The sequence below is a fragment of the Azolla caroliniana genome, unplaced genomic scaffold, assembly GCF_043228905.1.
Source record: "Azolla caroliniana isolate FFs.n. ecotype wild unplaced genomic scaffold, voAzoCaro1.0.p SCAF_11, whole genome shotgun sequence".
In the NCBI taxonomy this organism is placed as follows: Eukaryota; Viridiplantae; Streptophyta; class Polypodiopsida; order Salviniales; family Salviniaceae; genus Azolla; species Azolla caroliniana.
The window spans coordinates 17,814,346-17,834,439 of record NW_028230446.1 but is presented as its reverse complement, the minus strand read 5'-3'; the positions used below and the strand labels follow the sequence as shown (position 1 = coordinate 17,834,439).

At 36.8% G+C, this 20,094-nt stretch overlaps 2 protein-coding genes across 4 annotated transcripts; both read right to left on the bottom strand.

Annotated features, from left to right (window-relative positions):
- Nucleotides 1-1,554: 1,554 nt before the first annotated feature.
- LOC147858193 (receptor-like cytoplasmic kinase 176) lies at nucleotides 1,555-4,868 on the bottom strand. 3 transcript variants are annotated; one of them, XM_087326837.1, is made up of 6 exons: nucleotides 4,634-4,866; nucleotides 4,044-4,273; nucleotides 3,473-3,608; nucleotides 3,219-3,364; nucleotides 2,833-2,956; nucleotides 1,555-2,740 (listed from the first exon to the last, which is right to left on the bottom strand). In XM_087326837.1, exons 1-6 carry the CDS (start codon nucleotides 4,716-4,718, stop codon nucleotides 2,421-2,423), a joined length of 1,041 nt encoding a protein of 346 aa, XP_087182963.1. In that variant the 5' UTR covers nucleotides 4,719-4,866; the 3' UTR covers nucleotides 1,555-2,420. The 3 variants fall into 3 exon arrangements, with proteins under 3 accessions (XP_087182963.1, XP_087182962.1, XP_087182964.1); XM_087326838.1 differs by having other exon boundaries at nucleotides 2,598-2,748; nucleotides 4,634-4,868; XM_087326836.1 differs by having other exon boundaries at nucleotides 3,219-3,608; nucleotides 4,634-4,867.
- Nucleotides 4,869-17,098: 12,230 nt separating this feature from the next.
- LOC147858192 (uncharacterized) lies at nucleotides 17,099-19,638 on the bottom strand. The gene is made up of 2 exons (XM_087327409.1): nucleotides 19,025-19,638; nucleotides 17,099-18,505 (listed from the first exon to the last, which is right to left on the bottom strand). The coding sequence occupies exons 1-2, from the start codon at nucleotides 19,601-19,603 to the stop codon at nucleotides 17,225-17,227; spliced, it is 1,860 nt and encodes a 619-aa protein (XP_087183535.1). The 5' UTR covers nucleotides 19,604-19,638; the 3' UTR covers nucleotides 17,099-17,224.
- Between the last annotated feature and the right edge of the window lie 456 nt (nucleotides 19,639-20,094).

Sequence of the window (20,094 nt, the reverse complement as noted above, 5' to 3'; positions counted from 1 at the left end):
TGCCAGAACTTTATTTTTTCCTTCATGTCAGCAGCCCTGTATTTCAAAATTCAGATTTTATCACGCCATATCATAGCATACTTTGTTAGCTTTGCTTCACCTATTTAAACTCTGAAATCCAATATCACACGAGGAAGCTATGAGCTTTCTTATTCACGCGGGCGCTCTTGTCTATCCCTGCCTCATTTCTGCCAAAACTTTGCTTTTTCCTTCATGTCTTTCGCCCTGATGTTGAAAGTTCAAGAGACAAACGATTCTTGTGTGTCTATGAAGTGCTAGATATATTTGTCATCATCCAACCTTTGATACAAGTGCTTAACCCAAATGATCCTATGAGGACAATCCTAAGCTTCTTCGTGATAGCAAGCAATTCAATGTTGATGTTGAATTGAACATCATATGCTTTGTAGATTCTCCATGACCAATATGACATTGTGACCTTGGACTCGAATGAAGAAACTTGGGGATTAAGTTGTCTATAGAGAAGAAGATATATTGAGAATGTTTCTCACAAAAGAATCCCAAAGTTTGTGAGACGATGGAGTGAAGTTCTCCCAACAAGGTTTGACGAGATCATAGACCACAACATACATGCTTGGGATATGCTAAAAGTGCGAAAAGAAAGGGAAATAAGCCCAAGTCATGTTTAAAGGACCAATAGAAGGGTTCATATTCTACTAAGTTGTGATTCAAGGGTGGAAGTGGAGGATAAGCTCCATGTTGATATAAGAAAAAGGATATGGAACCTTCAATGTATGGGGACCACTCTAATTTGCTAGCTACCTACTAGGCAAACCAGACAAATACTTGATACTTAAAAATCAAGGAGAGTAGCTATCTACTTACTAGACAAAGCATTGAATATGTTTTGTGCTCACTTGGAGAATGATAATTATGACATGGTTCTCTTAGGTTTTGAAGTTGTGGCTTTCATTAGTTTTGTAGTTAAGGTTATAGTGCATTTGAAATTGTAGGATTAGTTAGAATGGACATGCATTTAATTATTATATAACATCTAAAGGGTAGGTATGGGGTCATAATCTCCCTAAATAGGACTTACTAGATTAGTTTAAACTTTTTTCCTTGCATTGCGCTTTCCTTAATGGATAAACAAATTGTGCATCAAATTATGTATATTACATGTAATAAATATCTATTTCCTATGTGGCTTGCCAAAGCATTGGAAGGAGATTATATCCATTAAAATAAGATTGGATGAATGTTGTGACCATATCCATAAAGTTTATGATCAATATTACATAGCTCTAATTCAAAGACATGGCAAGAGTTGCAACAAAATGATAAAGGAATGAAAGATGGGACTAGGTTACTTCATATATACTTCATACATGTGTTTGCTTCATATAGTTGAAACCAATATGCACTTACAGTTCTGATTGTGCATACGATTTCTTTTGCCTCACATTTCAATTGTTTCGGCGAACATGTAATGCATATTTTAATAGAGCGACGCTTGTAAACATAATTGCCTATTTAACTTTGCATTGTTGAACACCAAGATGGGAGATCAATCTAATTATGTTGCTTTGCCCGTTGAATCAACTGATTATGCTCTTATTTGTTGCAAGCTTCCATTACATTGTTTAAGATGCTTATTCTAGGGTAGAAAGCCAAGCCTACATATGAGTTGTGTTATGTGTTAAAGATTCAGTCCCATCAACTGTGTCGTCGAACCCTCACATCAATGCCCCACAAGTTTGTTTAAAGAGAACTCTTTTGCAACTTCTGCATTGTTACTACATTTTAACTTCTCAAATAAAACATATAGATATTGCTAGAATAGGAAAACCAAAATTGATAAACCAATAAGCTCAATAGTGAAAGGATGAGATTGAACAATAGGTTAGGGCCGAACTGGATGAAAGGGAGGTTTTGTTTCAAACTAAAAAGAAATGCAATTTCCTCTGCCAACACACAATTTGGTTGACAAATTGCAATGATGGATCTAATGAATGCAATGGAAAGTGACACATAACATGGTGCTACAACAACTTGCTCCAAACACAATTCCTACATATAAAATTCTTGGCAAAAAACTAACTATAACAGGGTACCATAAGTGTTTCTCACAAAACATGCATAATGTTTGGATCTCATGCAACTTTTGAATTGTTTGGTTGAGTGAAGTTACATAAAACCCATGTAGGAGCCAGGTTGCACACAAATATCCCATGTCGACTCAAAGCTAACATTCAGATCCCGTGTATATACCTATCCATTATCATGTGTTGATGTGTGTGTATGCATGTGTGTGATAAAATCCAAAACGTGGCTACAACATTCACAATCTCTTGATTCTCCCCATGCAACTAGATCCCTTCACGACTCTTATTTTCATATAGCTCAACAACCCTTATCGAATGTATTTACAGATTGGATCGAGCATCTGAACAGAAATTTCAAACATCCTCATAGATGTTTGGAGCGAGAGGCATGAGTTTTTCAAGTACCTCCTTCATCGTGGGTCTAAGTTTCGCATTGAGACAAAGACATTCTTTTGCCACTGCAGCCACTATCCTGGCACCTTCACGTGGCCATTCACCAGCAAGTTCTGGATCTACGATGCGCATAAGCCTGTGAAAATCATCAAAACAGGGTCTGGACAATTCTACCAAGTTAGTCTCAAGCCCATGTTTTTGGTCAATCACTCGTCGTCCTGTAAGAATCTCTAACAAGACAACCCCAAAGCTATATACATCACTCTTCAGTGTCAAATGTCCTGTAACACTTCCCACAACAAACTCCATTCAGAACAATATACTCTATTCTCATGTTGTAACATAAGTGCATTTGTACCCTCAATAACCTAACCTGTTGCAACGTATTCTGGAGCCGCATATCCCAATGTCCCCACAACCTTAGTCGAAACATGAGTATTATCTCCTGTAGGCCCATTCTTGGCAAAGCCAAAATCTGAAAGCTTTACATTGAATTGCTGAAAAGAGAAACATCCGTTAAGAATTGAGTCTTTTATTTTCTATCTTCTTCTCATCAGCAGTGGCCTTTCATAAATGGCAATGGTAATGTTTTTAACCCATGGGTTGTGAAATTTCGAATTTGTAAAGCCATACTTTTTGAAGAAATGTCTTGGTTGCATTTGACTAAACAGACAATATGATTGTTTTTTATGCTGAAGATAAAATTAGATGCCTCATTTTATACTTTGTTATTGATTGTTAAAATCATATATTACTTACCAAATCTAACAAGATGTTTGCGCTCTTCAAATCTCGGTAAATGATTTTCCTTGCTGAATCATGGAGAAATGCAAGACCTTGTGCAGTACCAACAGCGATTTTCATCCGGACTGGCCATGTTAAGACATTTCTTCTTAATGTAGTACCTAAAAACAAGAAACATGGTCTTTCATGTCCAAACTCAAGACAAACAAAAAATCTAAATGATCTCCATGGAGCCTTTGCAGTGTGAAACAAAGATTTGAACAACTCACTCGCGAAGAGATGCATATCTAAGCTTCCTCGTGACATGAACTCATACACAAGAAGACGACGATCATCTTCAGCACAGTGACCGATTAGCTTTACAAGATTGGGATGACGAAATTGACCAAGAAAGTTGACTTCCGCCTGTGCTCGATACAAAACCAATCAAATAGGAAAAGGGTTTTCATTGTATTCATCGGAAAAAAATAGGTGCCTTCAGCAAGCTTTGCTTTTAACTAGAACTTGAATGCACATGAAATAAAGTGTTTGCTTACTTACATATAAACCCATGGGGGCATAAGCTTTGGTTTTCACTAGAACTTGAATGCAGATGAAATAAAGTGTTCGCTTACTTACATATAAACTCATGGGGACATAAACACTGATTTATCCCTAAGTTTTTTAAATGACCAACAGAGCACCTTGGTGAAAACAGGAAAAAACATAGGGCTATTTTGGTGGAAACAGGAAAAAACATATTACTTCCATATTACAGATACCCTCAGATGAGAAAACACCTCCCGAAAACATACAAAATTTTGATACCAAGATTTTCATTCAAGAATCGAGACTACCCACCAACCATTCCTTATGGCCTTGTGTGCCAGCTGAGTTCAGTATTTTCACCGCAATAGCTATACCATGTTCGGGTTTACTGGGCTGATAAGTTCTCTCATCGATGTATCCCCTGAACACCTTCCCGAACCCACCCTCACCCACAAAGTTGCTGCTCTGGAAATTCCGTGTGACCTCTTTCAAAACATTATAGTTGAATGAATGTAATGGAGGGCCGAATCTTTCGGATTGCGCTACCGCCATAGAAAAAAGGCAAACATGTTAAACTAAGTGACTATCTCTACCTCATACTTTGACTGGACTGCTCCTAATTATTAAAACATATCTCTTCCTTCAACTCAAACCAATCTCCAGCATAAAATTGAAACAACCAAACAGCATTCTTTTTAGTGTTTCTTGTTTTTTTAATTAAAGCAAAGCAATTTCACTAATTTTTTCCATAAGTCTTATGCTTGAAATAAAATAAAATAAAGCTTTTTCTTTGGTTAATAATGAAAATAGACTCAGGTTTTGATTTAAAAATGACAGGAATTTATTTATTTATTTAAAAAAGCTTTCTGATTTCGTTAACGAGGCAGAAAAAAAAAACTCACTAGGATCATCCGACAGACTTTGGGAGGAAGAAGAAGGGGGAGTATTAGATTGAACCTGAGCAGCAACTCCGACACAATTCCCCATCAAGAAGAAGAATGAATCAAATCAAATCAAATCAAATCAAATCAAATTTTGATCAGAATATTAGTACAATCTTTGGTGGCAACTGAAGGAAGCTTCAAGCTTTGGGGTCATGTTCATGTTTCTGGGGCTTGTTCTGGGGCTTCAGGGCGAAAATGGGCGATGGAAAACAGATAACTAAGACTGGAATTATGATATAAATAGAGAGAGAGAGAGAGAGAGAGAGAGAGAGAGAGAGAGAGAGAAGAAGAGAGAAGAGAGAGAAGAAGAGGTCTCAAGGTCAAGTCTTGGTTTGTCTTTATTTTCTGACTCTTAAATAGCTAGAAATCAATCAAGAACCCCAATCATACACACACCACACACAGATCCCAGGAGAGTAGAAGATGAACCCATGCCCATCCATCCCATCCCATCTCCATTCATAGATATGTCCCTGTTGGACACATGGACCCCACCCCCACCCCCCTGTACCATCCGTTGAAGGACCGTATCAGAAAAAGCATGACCAGCTTCGTAACAGTAGAAAAGTAAGTCAAGGAAGGAAACGCACACACTTTTTGTCTCTGTGTCTAGGTTCATATATATCTTCCCTACCGACCGATGTAGTCGAAGGCTCGCGTCACCCCCCAAGTACTTGCATGTACAAGGGTTTGTAAAAACAAAAACAAAAACTAGTGTGGAGTTAGCTTCGGAAAGTTGTAGCATTGAATCACATGCATTTGAGTGAGCAGAAGTTCAATCCTCGCTATCTGCTCAACCTCGCCTATTGTTCATATTATTGCCTCTTGTGGACGTTTATCTCTCTATCTCTCTATGTCTATCTCTATCTTTGGCCATGGCCTAGGCCCCTTCTCATATATCACAATTGGTCTTTTGTCGACATTAAAAATCTATCTATCTATCTAGAGTTCAAGTATGGAGTGGTAGCACTCCAATACAAAAGACTATGAAATCTCTCTCTCTCTCTCTCTCTCTCTCTCTCTCTCTCTCTCTCTCTCTCTCTCTCTCTCTCTCTCTCTCTAACATGGCGTAGGCCTTGTCTTATAGATCACAACTAGTCTTTCGTGGATATTAAAAATCTATTTATCTAGGGTTAAAGTATGGAGTGCTTCCTTATGAAGTTACATTCTCCTTTGTTTTAAGACTATATCACTTTCCATTAAGATCATGGATATGAAAATAATTGTTGAGTATTTGCATAAGGTTTAATAAACCCTATCATATCGACGTCCTAGAATCACATGGGAATCAAGTCAACAAATTCAGAAGACACTTACTAGCAAAAATATGGCTTTCTACATGTATGTAGGATATGAAGAAATGGTTTGGAAAATGGGATGCATTACCTTTTTTAAATGATGTGTCAATAGATTCCTCCATGAATGAGGTTTGTTTGTAATGCTAATGTATCATAGCTTGTGAAAGATATGAAGGTTCACCTTTCACACATTATATTACATATCTTGCACCAAAGTACAAAAACTTCTTCAACTTCGAACAAGGGAATCACAATCACCAATATATGCTAGGGCTCATTCATTTCTCCACCATCCATACCATTTCTTTCATATGAGTTACCTCACTTTCTCTTGGAATGGGAAAGATATGAAGAGCATAAGCCTGGTTGCAAGAAGACACATATCAACTTTGCATATGTTGCGTTAAACAAGTTCAAGAGCCTATATATCAAGTTTGTTACTATGCTAAAAGCCTTTGACAATATTCAAGTTTGTTTTCCGCACTTTGCCACTCCTATCCACTCCCATGCACATTCCTCTCGTAATCATGTTATGCACTCTCAATTGCAATACTCGTTGGAAAAAAATTCAAAATGAACAGTCAATTTAATGCATAGTAGGCAAAAATGTCTCTCTCTCTCTCTCTCTCTCTCTCTCTCTCTCTCTCTCTCTCTCTCTCTCTCTCTTTTAATTGATACAAATTTCTGTATGTGGCATTGGCCAACTGGCCAAGAAGCTTAACAAATAAACATCTCAATGAATAAATTGTTTCAATTATATGTACCTTTGCTACCAACCAATACGAAAGCCTAGCCCACTTGCACTATCTTTATATGACATTGTCAATGGCTAAAGATAAATTCAGCCTTCAGTCTTTGATTGTTATGCAAATTTCATCGTTTTCACATGTTGTGAATATGTTCATCTCAATTATGTTGTAGTGCGACAATTTCTACATATAACACCCCTCAATCTCATCCTCTCACATCAAAACTTTTAAAGCCTACCAATATAAATGCCAAGTGTCTGCTTTAGGTGACTCAACTAACTCATAATCTCATTTGTAGTAGGGCTTCAACAAAATAGTTTTACTCAAAGCTTTCAATTTGAATTGACAGCATTAATGGATGAATAACAAAATTAGAAAATGTGACATCTTGTCTCAAATGACCAATTTTGGAACTCATTGCATGACATCTTTTTTTTTTCTATTCGACTTGAGTTTGTTGAGACTCACATGTTGATGCATATTTCATAGGTTTGCTTAATCCAAGTGCCCTAATATTTTGAGGTAATGCTAATAAAGTTTTCCATTATATGGCACTACCTCAAAGTTCAATAGAAGAAATTTTATAGTGTAAATCTAATCTATCAAATTTTATGTGAATATTTTCTTCATGACAATTCCTAAACATTTAATGGAGAAGGCGGAATTTGCAAATAATGAACATATGCATTTTGTGTAAAATTTGTGGACATATTTTACGTTAATCTTCTTATGTTGATGTTAAAAACATGACAATAATGAACATGATATGCTAATGGTTCCCGTATGCCAATACTAGTAAAACATGTCAACATGCTAGACAAACTAGTCACAATCATCTCAATTTAACATTTAAAGTTAGTATTTCATGAGGGAGACTTGAGTACTGACTCTGAACATGACCAATTACCGCTACTTTAAAAATTGATAATGAAACTACACAAAATACTACATTTAATTGTATTGTATTCAACATATAGAATCATTTTTAGAGAAAAGCCAAAATTAAATTGGAATAGTGTGTTGCAACGAAATAGAATTAACAAAGTCACCCAATGAAAGGTCCCTTTAAAAGACCTTATGCACAACCTTATCAGATAATGTACGTAATTGAATTATTGATATTTGCGATTATGGGAACCGCACAGATATAATGAAATAAAAATATTACCCCATTTTTAATATTTTTATTCCTTGTCACATTGTATAACATTCTAAAGAAAATTAACTGTTTTTTTCCGAAAAAAACACTGCTTCACATTAGTTAGAAAACAAAATACATCAAAGTTCAGCCATTAAGATTCACAAAGGCCTAACCTTAGAGAGATGTATATATCCAACAACTCCAAAAACCGAAAGCAAATTCACCAAAACTCACATTGGCCTTCCCCTCACAAATCTAATCATAATCCCCAACCCCGCATTTCAAACAAAATTATCCCACCTACACTTTTACAACAAAGTTATCCGGGTAAACAAGAATGGTAAGTTATTTGTATCGCAACTACACATATTTACATCTCTTGAGCCATTGGCGGAAACAACCACCTGGTTGCTTGGTACATTAGTCTTATTTTGCTTCATAACATCTGAACAATTTGTGTGAATGTGGATTTGTGTTTCAATGAAAGTTAAATGATTTACAGTTATCAATACATTTTCCATGTGTTCATATTCATATAAATTCGCAAGACTAATTGTTGAAGTTGAGTAGATAGTTCCATAATGTGTGCTTCTATCATAAGTTTATTTTTAGACTAATAATGACACGATATATCAAAGATAATCACATATGTGTTTTCGTTAAGACAATACATTAGGGCAATTGAGATACAATTGGCCACTCCACCCTCCACATATAGGCCCAAGATAATACAATTTAGATTTCCTCTTAGTAGGACTCAAGAGATGCTCACTTAGAATCACGTTATGAAATTATTTGATTCATTAGATTTTAAATGCTAAAAATACCTTGTAAATAATGAACAAACTTGAAACAAAAAGATGAGTTACATTTATCATTTATAATGGATCCATAGAATTTATGGCAATATTCCAATTTTATTTGGACAATATCATAGTAATATTCATTCAAATGTGTAACTTCAAAACCATCACAATGTTAACATTTTCTTATAAATATTCCAATTCACATATACATGAGCTTGACTCAATGTTGTATTGTAAATGTCATGACCTCACCATATTACTTAGGTTAAGGTTAAAGCAATACAAGAGTTTTACCTTATGATTCTCCATAACATTAAGGTAACTCGTTAGAGTTTAGGGTTTAGGGTTTAAAGAGATGCGTACCTCAAACAACACTAGATATTTTAAAGAGCAAGATTTGTGTGACTCACTAGATAAAACCTTGAGAAGAGTGAATGAAATCCAAGGATCTAACAAACTTGAGAGAGAAAAGATATCATAGCAAGATTACTTTAGAAATGCAATATGTCAATGTTCACTAGATAATAAAAATTTGTGTAAGGATAAAGGAAGTTTAAGAGCCTCCTAGGTGGATTGATGATTGTCCATCCAATGGAACTAGATAATCACATTTTTTCCTCACTTGGTTCTTCGTAATGTCAATGCAACTTTGGTTGAACATCAAACTGAAATAGGCTCCCCTCACATGGTAACTCCGAAATCCTCAAGAAATCCTCGTAAGCAATACCACCTTACATCTCAAAAGATGTGCACACGACTTTTTTTGTCAGAAATTGTTAATTGTCACAAGCATGATTAGTTCAATGTTGATTAACACAAAAGGAAGTATGAGAAGTTTGACACATACTTTGTGATCAATATGTGATGCAAAGAGGTTTAGAATTTGAGACAAATTTGGCTTTGGAGAAGTTAGCATATGAGGGAGAAGGTCAAAGTGAAGCTTGTTACACAAGGATGAATTTTTTTTTAAACATTTTATTGTATACAAAAGATGGATCCTTTCATCAATTTAAGACAATAGACAACAATTGAAACTTTGTCAAACTTGAAGCTAGAGAAATCAACCATCCTCACAAACGTTATTGCACAATATTTGTTAGACAAAGATAAGAGAATGCACCCTCTTATATATGTATATTCTGATTCACAATTTATAAATGTACGACAACTAAAAAATGATCTTAGAATATGCAATTGTTTAGGAGCATGAATTCTAAACCGTTCCTAATAAAATATTAGCATTGAACTTTGACGTAAGTCCATTGCAGTGCCAGAGCAAAGACTATGACCTATCCCGTGAGGTACTACAACTTTAGGTGAGGATAATATTAACATATAGAAAAAGTAAAAGTATTTAAGAAGCATGATATAGAAACATTTGAAAAGAGATATGGGGTCGGAGAAAAAAGAACAATATTGAAGTCATTTTTAAAAAAAGCACAAAGCTATGTATATATAATTCGTGCACCCCTCTCAGATCTCATCTTATGCAGTTTTTTGGTGACTCATTTTTTAAATGAAAAGTTTTCCTCTCTACACTAACTTACCATCCTCCAATAATCACTCTTCCATGTTCGTGTCCACTCCCCTCTAGTGTTCATTTCCATTTTCTTCACCATATGCATCTTTTCTACATGAATTAGGAATAAGAAAAGGTGGAAGAACGATTAAGGGGATTGAACTCCATTGACAACACACAACAATCAAGACAAAGCAAAAGAAAACAATAATATTATCAACGAACAACGAGTTGTTATACTAAGATTAGTTAAAACAAATAGCTCATGTGCAAATAAGCAGGTAGATATGCACACTCAAGAAATGTCAATTAAATCAGTTTTCCTACTTGCTATTACGAGAGGTATTTCCTTGACACCATCCTCCCCATATCCGCTCGTGAGGATTGACCTGGAAAATCAATACAAGTTCTTCAAAGATATTTTAGCAAGGAACAAACTAAATCCTCGGGTCGAGTGGGATGCACTACTGGCAAATATTGTCTGGCAAAGACGCAGTTGGTTGGTTGGTAACTCATTTGGGTGATCATACATTGTATTGTTGATAAGATGAGTGAAGGCATGCATCATATTATTGATAGAATAATTGGGCCACTATAGCAAACTCCACATATCTATCCACTTTTAGTTTTCTTAATAAAATGTGGTAATATAAAGACCTAACCTACACTCTCATGCTTGATAATTTATCACTTGACAATAACACAGTAAACCTTAAACCAACAACATTGTGCTTTTTTAAACAACATATACCAATTGCACCTCATAGGTGAACACTAGAGAGGTTTAACAATTTAAAAAGTTTAAACACTTACAACGGGAAGTTAAGGTTTAAGTCCTTTTGCTCAAGGATTAAGTTAAAGCTATTAGAGAGGAAAGACTCTAGTTCTAGAAAGTTTAGCATTTAAGTACTTCCATCTTTGTCCGTTTTCTCATATGGGGACATTAGGCTTCTTTCTTGATATTTACAAGCCCCCCATGTTGTTGCTTTGGACTAATGTTGGTATCACCTAAGACATATGAAGTGTCTGACCAATGCTTAATATTATCTTTTAGCACCCCTTCTTGACTAACTTTAAGTTCATCTCCCTTGATATCTTTGTTATTTTGAAGTTGTCCATGCCAAAAGTTGTTTACTATCTATAAGGGTGGGTTGCATTTTCTAATGGCTAATTCTTGTGAGGGAGTTCTAATTAATATCATGTGGTCATTGTGGAAAGTTCAGGAGCATACTTTTATTGTTCTAATTTTAAGAATCACATATATATTTTTTGAGTTCCTTTCATCCAACTCAAGTTGGATTTCTTTGGCTATCTTAGATGAACGCTTTGCTTTGGTAAGCAAGCCGATTCCCTCTCTATAATCCATACATATTTGGGGAACTCATGTAGCATATTTAAGGTTTTTATCTCTATGTTTTAAGTCTCCTAACTTGGGGATTACGAGTGTGGAGTGGATAATAGAGTTTAGTTTGTGAGTGTGTGATCCTAGATAAATCAAACCATTGAACCCCCATCTCCTGTACACAATAGTCTCCTTGTTGTATATATGGCTATGACCATGAACATCAATTAGAGGTGTTGGTCGAACACGATATTGATCGATCCATGATATCTTTCTTTCTTTCTTTTCTTTCTTTTCTTTTTTCAAAGATTCACCTTGATTTTCATGGAAAGATGCCAAAGGTTACAAAGAACTCATACATGAAAACACAACCACCATACCCACATCAACCAACATGTCGAATAGAAAAGGCCCTCATATAGCTACCATAGAAACTATATTTACACATCTAAAATCGGGATCCTTCCATAATGGGAGGTGGAAAAAGCTACCTTGGTGGAGCATATCTCCACTTTATTCTCTCCCCAAAAGAGGTGAAGACCTCTCTGCCTTTGTCCACATTTCTCTAAAATGTTGATGATTATGAAACATAACATCAAGCTCACCAGTTATTGCCTCATATTGACCTCTTAGAGTATGTAAAAACATCAATTATATCTCCTTGAATAACTCAGCCGCATTTTGTTTGACTTTCTCATCTTACCTTCCACAATACCCAAATTAATAAAGAAATATTGTAGCCAAACCTTGTCCTCTACCAAAAAACTAATTGTCTAGAATAACTCAACCACATTTATTTCTTATATGATATCATTTGTTTGATCAAATGTTGGTACTTGCCTTTGTATCACAATTGAAGTGAGATGAAATGTCTCCTTCTGTTTGCTCTATGTGCATGTCTCAAGTAATATACTATGGTGTATCTTTCTTTAAAAAATATATAATAAAAACTCAACCGCATTTTGTTTGACTTTCTAAAATACACATTTAAATCTTGCCTTCCACAATACCCAAATTACTAAAGAAATATTGTAGCCAAACCTTGTCCTCTACCAAAAAACTAATTGTTGTAGCATAAAAGAAGAAGAAAAACACCACACTCCTTTTCATAATTTTGTATTTCTTCATCAAGCCTTCCCCATCTCACAAAACCCTACGTGTACATCTGTTTAACATAAACAGGATACGTAATTCTCAATACTCTTTTCCAAACTGCTCAACCAATAGGACATATCCATAAGACATGGTGAACCAATTCAATATGAAAACCACAACTATTACATTTTAAATCACGGCGATGCCCCCACATCCATGACTTCATAGGAATCCCATATTATACTAACAACCATCTAAACAATACAATTTTTTTAAGAATTTGCACGGCCCACAACAATTTCCAATAAACACCCAACCAAGAGTCTTATACACACTACCGAATCTCCAAAATTTATAAGCTGCAAGCACAACAGCCAAAACCCTCCTTAGCAATTCTCTACCCACTTTTACAAAGTACTAGAAAAAAGGGATTTTGCTTACCCAATATTCCGTACGTCGATATATTTGCCATTTCCACTCACCTGGATCCCTAAGAAGGTGATCCATGGGCTTATTCTCATAAACCCACAATTCAAATAAACTATTTGTATCATTTGGATTTGGGATTCAATATCCACTTTTTACCATTCTTCCACAATATACAAATAGGCATCATACTCCCTTAAGTTACAACATTGTCTTCCATAAAGATAGAACGAAGTTTTCCAGAAAGCAAAACATCAAAATAAAGACATTCATGAGAGTTTTTTTAGCCCATGATCCCCAACAATACCATACCAGAATGGGCGAATTTGAGAACATTGAAAGGAAGACATCGTAAACACTCTATCCATCTCTGCGTACATAATGTTCCCTCTCCAAATTGTTCTATAAGCATGGTTTTTGTTCTCCATTGTCGAAGAAGAAAAAGTCGGTCAATTCCTTTATGACCCAACTTCTCCTTTATCAAAATCAACCCACTTCAGCCTAGTTCTCTTCCATAACATTACCCCCTCCTCTGTAAGAAATGGTGGGTTCATTATGAGGGGTTGACGCAACCATTCCTCCGTACATGATGGTAGAGATTGGACCAAATTATGCTTCAAATCCCACCATGCCTTCATGATTCTCCTAAAAATTTATCCTGACGAAAAATATCAATGGAATGAGTAAAAACTCCTAAAAACCACCATCTAATACTATCTTTCCAATTGCCACCTAAAGATTTCATAACCCTAACCATTGTTTGCCTCAAAAGAAAATTCCATGGCTCCCCACCTGGAGCCTTAAATTGCAAAAGAGGGTCAATCAATCCAAGCCACCCTCTTCCTATGGACCTATAATAACTTTCCAATACACTTTGGCTCTAACATATGAGCAACTTTTAGATCCCCAACGAAAATTTCTAATAAGCCATTGTACTTGTGATAGGGCTAAACGCAAGCACAACCAAACCTACAAAATGTACCACATGGAAGCCAACAATACTTGATTTGCAATAACGACCCTACCTACCAACATCAATTTAGCAGTATTGCAATACAACAATTTCTTTCTTACGGCAAGCAACATAGGAGTTACATGACCATCCGGCGAAAGATTAATACCAACCTGGCATCCTAGATATCTTATAGGTTTACCATGTGGGATCCATTGAAACCCTTCTTGTGGACACCACAAAGGGGTTATTGTGGTGCCCACCTAGAAACCCACCGACTTTTTCCAATTAATAACAGTTCTAGAAGCATAGCAACATTTATCAATAGCTTGTTGTACTCTATGTCAAAGATTATCATGAGAACCTTGCAAATACAAGGTTGTATGATCAACAAATTGGTAATCCACAATTTGCTCCTCTACCATGGCCATTGCAACCCTTCTATATTCACAACATCACTCGTAAGAAAACTACAAAAAGCATCTCCAATCATCAAATATAAAAAACGAGTCAGTGGACATCCCTGTCTCACTGACCTCGAAATTGAGAATGCTTGGCATAGCTTTCCAACTACTAATACCCTACTTGTAGTTGAGTTGTAAAGAGTTGAAACAATTGTTAACCATTGATTAGGAAAACCTAACTTTTCCATGGTACCCCTCAAAAAAGACCAATCTACTCCATCATACGCTTTTTCAAAATCCAGTAACAAGATAGCTAAATCCTCTTTCATTCGTGTGAAATTACAACCGCATCCCAAAATAAGAAAATGTTATCCAATATACTCCTATCCTATAAGAACCTTGTTTGGGTGCTATGAATGATGTCTATTAAAAAAGGTTGAAATCTCATAGCCAACACTTGGCATATATTTTATACATAGTATTCAATATAGTAATAGGTCGCCACTTCGTAATACCACTACCACTTCCAACTTAGCATATATCGATCCATGATTTCTCTTTTTGAGATATTGGAGATAACTTCTTTTGGTACATGTACTTGTGTTTGAGTTGGGTTTTTTTTTTTACGTGCATGGCTAAACTAAATAGTGCTTAGTTGTGTCCTCAAAAATGTAATTGTTGGGTGGGTTATATGTCAATTTCTAGCATGCATTGAACTTTTGTTGGAGCGCTTTCCCAAAGTGTTGTAAATGACAAGTAGGGGGACATCTACATCAAGTCCATCAAATATAGTGGCCATATTGAACTTCCACGATGTGTAGCTCCCCCCATAAATATTATTGTTTATCATGGCTTCATGCTTCAAAGAACTCTATTGCTAGCTCCACGTCCTACCAATTGCAGCCATGTTGATCTAGATATTTTCCAATCTAAAATATTCATATGCATTTCCTAAAAAATATTGTTTCTCCTCAATTAACTGACTGCCAATGGAGAACCATGAAGTTCAATCTCGATTATGATTGGTCACAATAAAGGTTCTATAATACAGAGGAAATCAAAACATGTTGGACAATCAATCACGATAAGCAATGTCTCATTAGTGTAATTATAATTTATTACAACACAATTATACTAAGGAAAGAAGGATGTAAATGATTCCATGAATATAAGGAATAGTTGACCATACAAATAAACTACATATATACCTTACAAGTTGTATGCCCTTCCTTAAATTGGGACAAATTTGGAATTTGGAACTCCTTGACAAGGCATATTCGTATCTCATGGCTAAACCCTAGGTTTATCCCCCCAACGCTTTCCAGATGAGGTGTTTGGGGTTTTGTCATTAAAAACCTTAAACGAAGCTTTCAAGATGAGGTGTTTGGGTTTTTGTCACTGGCCAACAAATCTAGGAGCAAAACTCAGCCCTCAACCCTACCTAATAGTCTTTTTGTACAATTTCATTAGTTTCTTTTGCATAGCATGAAATTCATATGGGTAAACGCCAATTCATGTGCATGCCATCCCCACAAAGATCCAAGGATTGCATGTATTTTGATTGGTAAAGAAAATAGCTTTATGTGAGCAAAGCATTGGCAGTTGCCAGTAACTAAAATATATGTGATGTCGATGTGGAACAAAACATGTGCCATATCATTGAAAAGATGATCAGCCTTAAAGAATATGGAACAAGAAAAATGCAAATAAAAAATGTGTTGAGAGGCATTAACATCGCACAGAAGCCTAGCTAGTGGACAAAACATGAGTATGTGACATGTGAGACTCAATTACAATACAACCATTATAATCTGCCAAGACAATTGAAGAAGTTCCCTATAAAAGATCAACATAAAAAAAAACATCGTGACATGGTTGTTTGAGGAATCTGCATGTGAGCAAGATCCATCAATATACATCAAGCACAACCTTGGTACCTAGTTAAAACAACCGGGGGGGGGGGGGGGGGGGGGGGACATGTCAATCAAGGGTGTAAAGGGACTTTAAATAGGTAAAGATCTATTGAGTCTTTCGATCTAGATCTAGCCTTAGACGAATAACTTTCCTTTGTATCATCCATGAGACTGAGGATGTCACACACTAACTAGATAGCTTTCAGCTTGGTGTGGTTTCCAGATACCCTAGAAGGTTTCTACATTTATGGATGCCAAGGGCAGCTGCTTGCCAATCCCTTTCCAAGACAAGTGGACTATAGGATGCTATATGGTCAATGACCCAAATTCAAGGTCAACGGTGATAGAAGAATGGATGGATAATGATAGGGAAACCAAACACAAACACAAGATGACACAAGATCATGGTACGATCATGTGAATTAAAGAAGCTAATTTGAATCATGTGTCTCTTTGTGAGTACACACCAAAAGGATCCATGACAAGATGACGATCAACAAGAGGTTGTGAGTTGTCATCAGGGGAGACTGAGGCATTTTCCGAAATGTGTTGCCGCCAGAGGGAGACTGAAGCATTTTCTGAGCTGCTGGACAAAGAATCATTACTAGATACAAAGCTACACTGTTCAGCAGAATGACTGCCACTTGGTAACATGCTTGTCCTATAGTCACGACGGTAATAGCATGAAGCAAATACAGCTCCAAGCAATGACATAAATTTTGACTTGTCTATAAGTGGGCAACTTTATCGCTTAAATCTCAACTTAGAGCCTGGTGGTAAAAAGAAGTTGGAACAAGAGACTTTACAGTTGGCCTAAAAAGTATTACAAAGACGAAATTAGCGAGCTCTTTTGGTGACATATGCTAAACACTAGATAATCAACTAGGGCTACACATGATTTTTTTTAACCCTTGCCTGATCTCAATCTTTCAAGTTGATGATCCTCTAGCTTGGCTTCTAAGAGTTTTGTTTGGAGACTATTTTCCTTGAACCTCGTTGATATCTCCTTTGACCCTTTACCCGGGCATTGTAGTGGGTCCAAGGATGACCAAAAACGGTTCCGATGGTTGGTAGGACTTGATTTACTACGAGATTGATGATGCAGATGTCCAAATGTTGATTTTCTTGTGTTTCCCACTATTTGATGCAGCCAATGTTGGCCTTTCCTCCTTCCTAGGGAGCTCCTCCTCAATCCATCAATGTCCGCATTGTCCACCCATCTGGCATCAGGTAAATCCTCATTATCAAAATCTCGTTGCACTTTGCTTTCTAATTGGATACTTCTGGTTCGGTCAAGCCCTTGCGGTGTACCTATTATAAGCCACTGTTTTGTTTTCTCTTCATTTGAGCCTGCTTGGTTCATAGAACACTTTTTCCACTGGGTTCCGATGTTGTTTACTCTGATAGAATGGAGAGCACCTTCCTCTCCCAACACGGAACCATGTCCATCATTCTTGACAATATGACTGTCCAAATCAACCCCCCGTTTCATCTTAAGAAAGGTCTCGAGTTCGATTCTTAACTTGTCAAGTGCAGCATTCTTTTCTTCAATCTCAAATTTTGCTTCCATCATCTTCATTTGAACTCTTTCCTCGCGCCAAATCTCGGCCATATGAAGCATTTTCCTCTCCTCCTCTACTTCTTCCCTAACTTTAGCTGACTCTCTTCTTAGTTCCTCGACCCTTGCTTTCTCCTCTCCCACCTCTCTTGCCAATTCATCACACACATCTTCCATTAACTCTCGAGCTTTCCGTTCCCTCTCAAGGTCATGCAAAGCCTTGCTGAGAGCTTTTTTCACATCGTGGAACTCTGTCTTCATCTTCCTATGAAGGTTTTCGAGCTTGCTTCTTGATTTCCTTTCATAACAAAGCTCCTCATTGATGGATTGGAGTGCGATTTGGATGCTTTCTTCTTGCTGATCCCGCCACATGGATTTCTCTTCCATTAGTCTCCTCGTGAGGATTTCCATGTCTTTCCCATGATTTTTCTCATTCTCCATAAGCTCCTGTAAATGGGTATGGCACCGATCAAGCTCACGGCGAAGATTAGCAACTACCAATATACTTGATTTATGTTGCTCCTCAAGGTTCCACACTTGGTCAAGGATCTCGTGCATCTCATCCAACTTTGGCCGCCTAAATGCCTTATCCTTTTTTTCAAAAACTGGGATTGTTGAAAGAGCTTCCTGTTAGGGTCACAAAATGCATACAAAAGAAAGTTCACTAAGCCATTTAATGATCATCAATAAATAGAATTCTTTCCATTCCATACTCCACATCAATCTGTAGATCAAATACAATGGTCTATAGATATGTGGGAATTGATTAATTTGGTTAGAATTTATATTGGATCCCAAATATATTTATTCCTTCATCCTAAATTTGGGTCTCAACTAAATGAGGCCTTTCATCATGGATCTTCATAGGGTTTTTTGTTAGCAGAGTAAACAACTTACTGAAAAAGCTACAGAATACCATCTTCATGTGTCAAAGAGGAACAACCACTTTCTTTAGACACTATCTAATCTATTTAATACCAGTAGGGGGTGTTTTTTTCTTTTGCAATGGAAACAATTTCGTTTTAGACACTATGAAATTAATCCATTTAGGGTTCCTGATACAAAAAGGGGGGAGGGGAAAGCTTGCTTTGGCAGCACTACATTCTGATTGAATGAATGGAATAAGCATTTAGGGGAACAACTTACATGTTGCGGTGTTGTCAGGGCCGAATATCGATGAGCCTCCCAAAGGGCGGCCGCAAGCTTACGGGCGGACAATCGAGCAGTGGGCAGCTTGGGCAAGGGGGGTTTCAAGCAGCCACCACCACCATTTTGTACACGATGGGTGGCCTCCTGATATTGAGGAGTAGAATCTATTACCTTTCCCATGTATATTCCATGTGGGTCTCCATGATCAATAAGCTTCCATGAAGGAACGGGTGTACTAGGGCCTCTCCTCCTTCCTGCCATCATCAAAGAAGATCTCTTGAGTTGTAATCCGCCTCTCAAACTACTACTTACAGAGGAATCTCTTCTCTTCTTCTTCTTCTTTTTCTTCTTCTTCTCTTTCTTCCATGTTCCTCTTCTCCTTCTTCCTCCTCCCCCTCTCCTCGATTCAACCTCGTTTCCATTGGAAAAAACACCATCTTCTTCTTCATCTCCATCATCATCATCATCATCATCATCATCACCATCATCATCATCATAATCATCTTCTTCATCAAATTCTGGTTCTCCTGCCTCATCTTTTCTGTTGGGTACCTCGTTGAAACCATGAGAAGCCATTAGATCACAAAGACATATATGTCAAATCTTTGTGACACACATCCACACATACAAAAGTATAAGAGAAAACATAAAGGAAAAAACCAGCAGCAGCACTTTGGTTGTCAAAAGACAGGCCTCACATCATGTTTGTTATGGGGTCTCATCTCCAAAACTCTCTACCTAGACTTAGGGGGGCTTAAGTGTCTATAGAGAGAGGTCTCTGTGTTTCTCACATATTTTTTCTTTCAAACTTATGGGTGTTTTTGTGTAAAGTAGTTTGATGTGTAGCTACCAATGAAAAGAGAGAAAGAGAGAGAGAGAGCCATGGCCCATGTGTAAGACAAAAACCATAAATGTTTCTTTTAACCTGTTCTCTCATCATCTGGAGCTTCTTACATCTCACTTCTTCTGTTGCATAACAAACTCCGCTTGTGATCTACAACAACACCATTGTATGTGTATGTGTATGTGTATGTGTATGTGTATGTGTATGTGTATGTGTATTGTGT

What these genes read in the sequence shown, in the direction of transcription:
- LOC147858193 (XM_087326836.1), bottom strand. Translation starts at nt 4,718, where the DNA reads ATGGGGAATTGTGTCGGAGTTGCTGCTCAGGTTCAATCTAATACTCCC. An exon ending in AAGGCCATAAGGAATGGTTG is followed by an intron (nt 3,609 to 4,043) that starts GTGGGTAGTCTC and finishes TATCGAGCACAG; the next exon opens with GCGGAAGTCAACTTTCTTGG. An exon ending in CAAACATCTTGTTAGATTTG is followed by an intron (nt 2,957 to 3,218) that starts GTAAGTAATATA and finishes TTCTCTTTTCAG; the next exon opens with CAATTCAATGTAAAGCTTTC.
- LOC147858192 (XM_087327409.1), bottom strand. Translation starts at nt 19,603, where the DNA reads ATGGCTTCTCATGGTTTCAACGAGGTACCCAACAGAAAAGATGAGGCA. An exon ending in CCCTGACAACACCGCAACAT is followed by an intron (nt 18,506 to 19,024) that starts GTAAGTTGTTCC and finishes TGACCCTAACAG; the next exon opens with GAAGCTCTTTCAACAATCCC.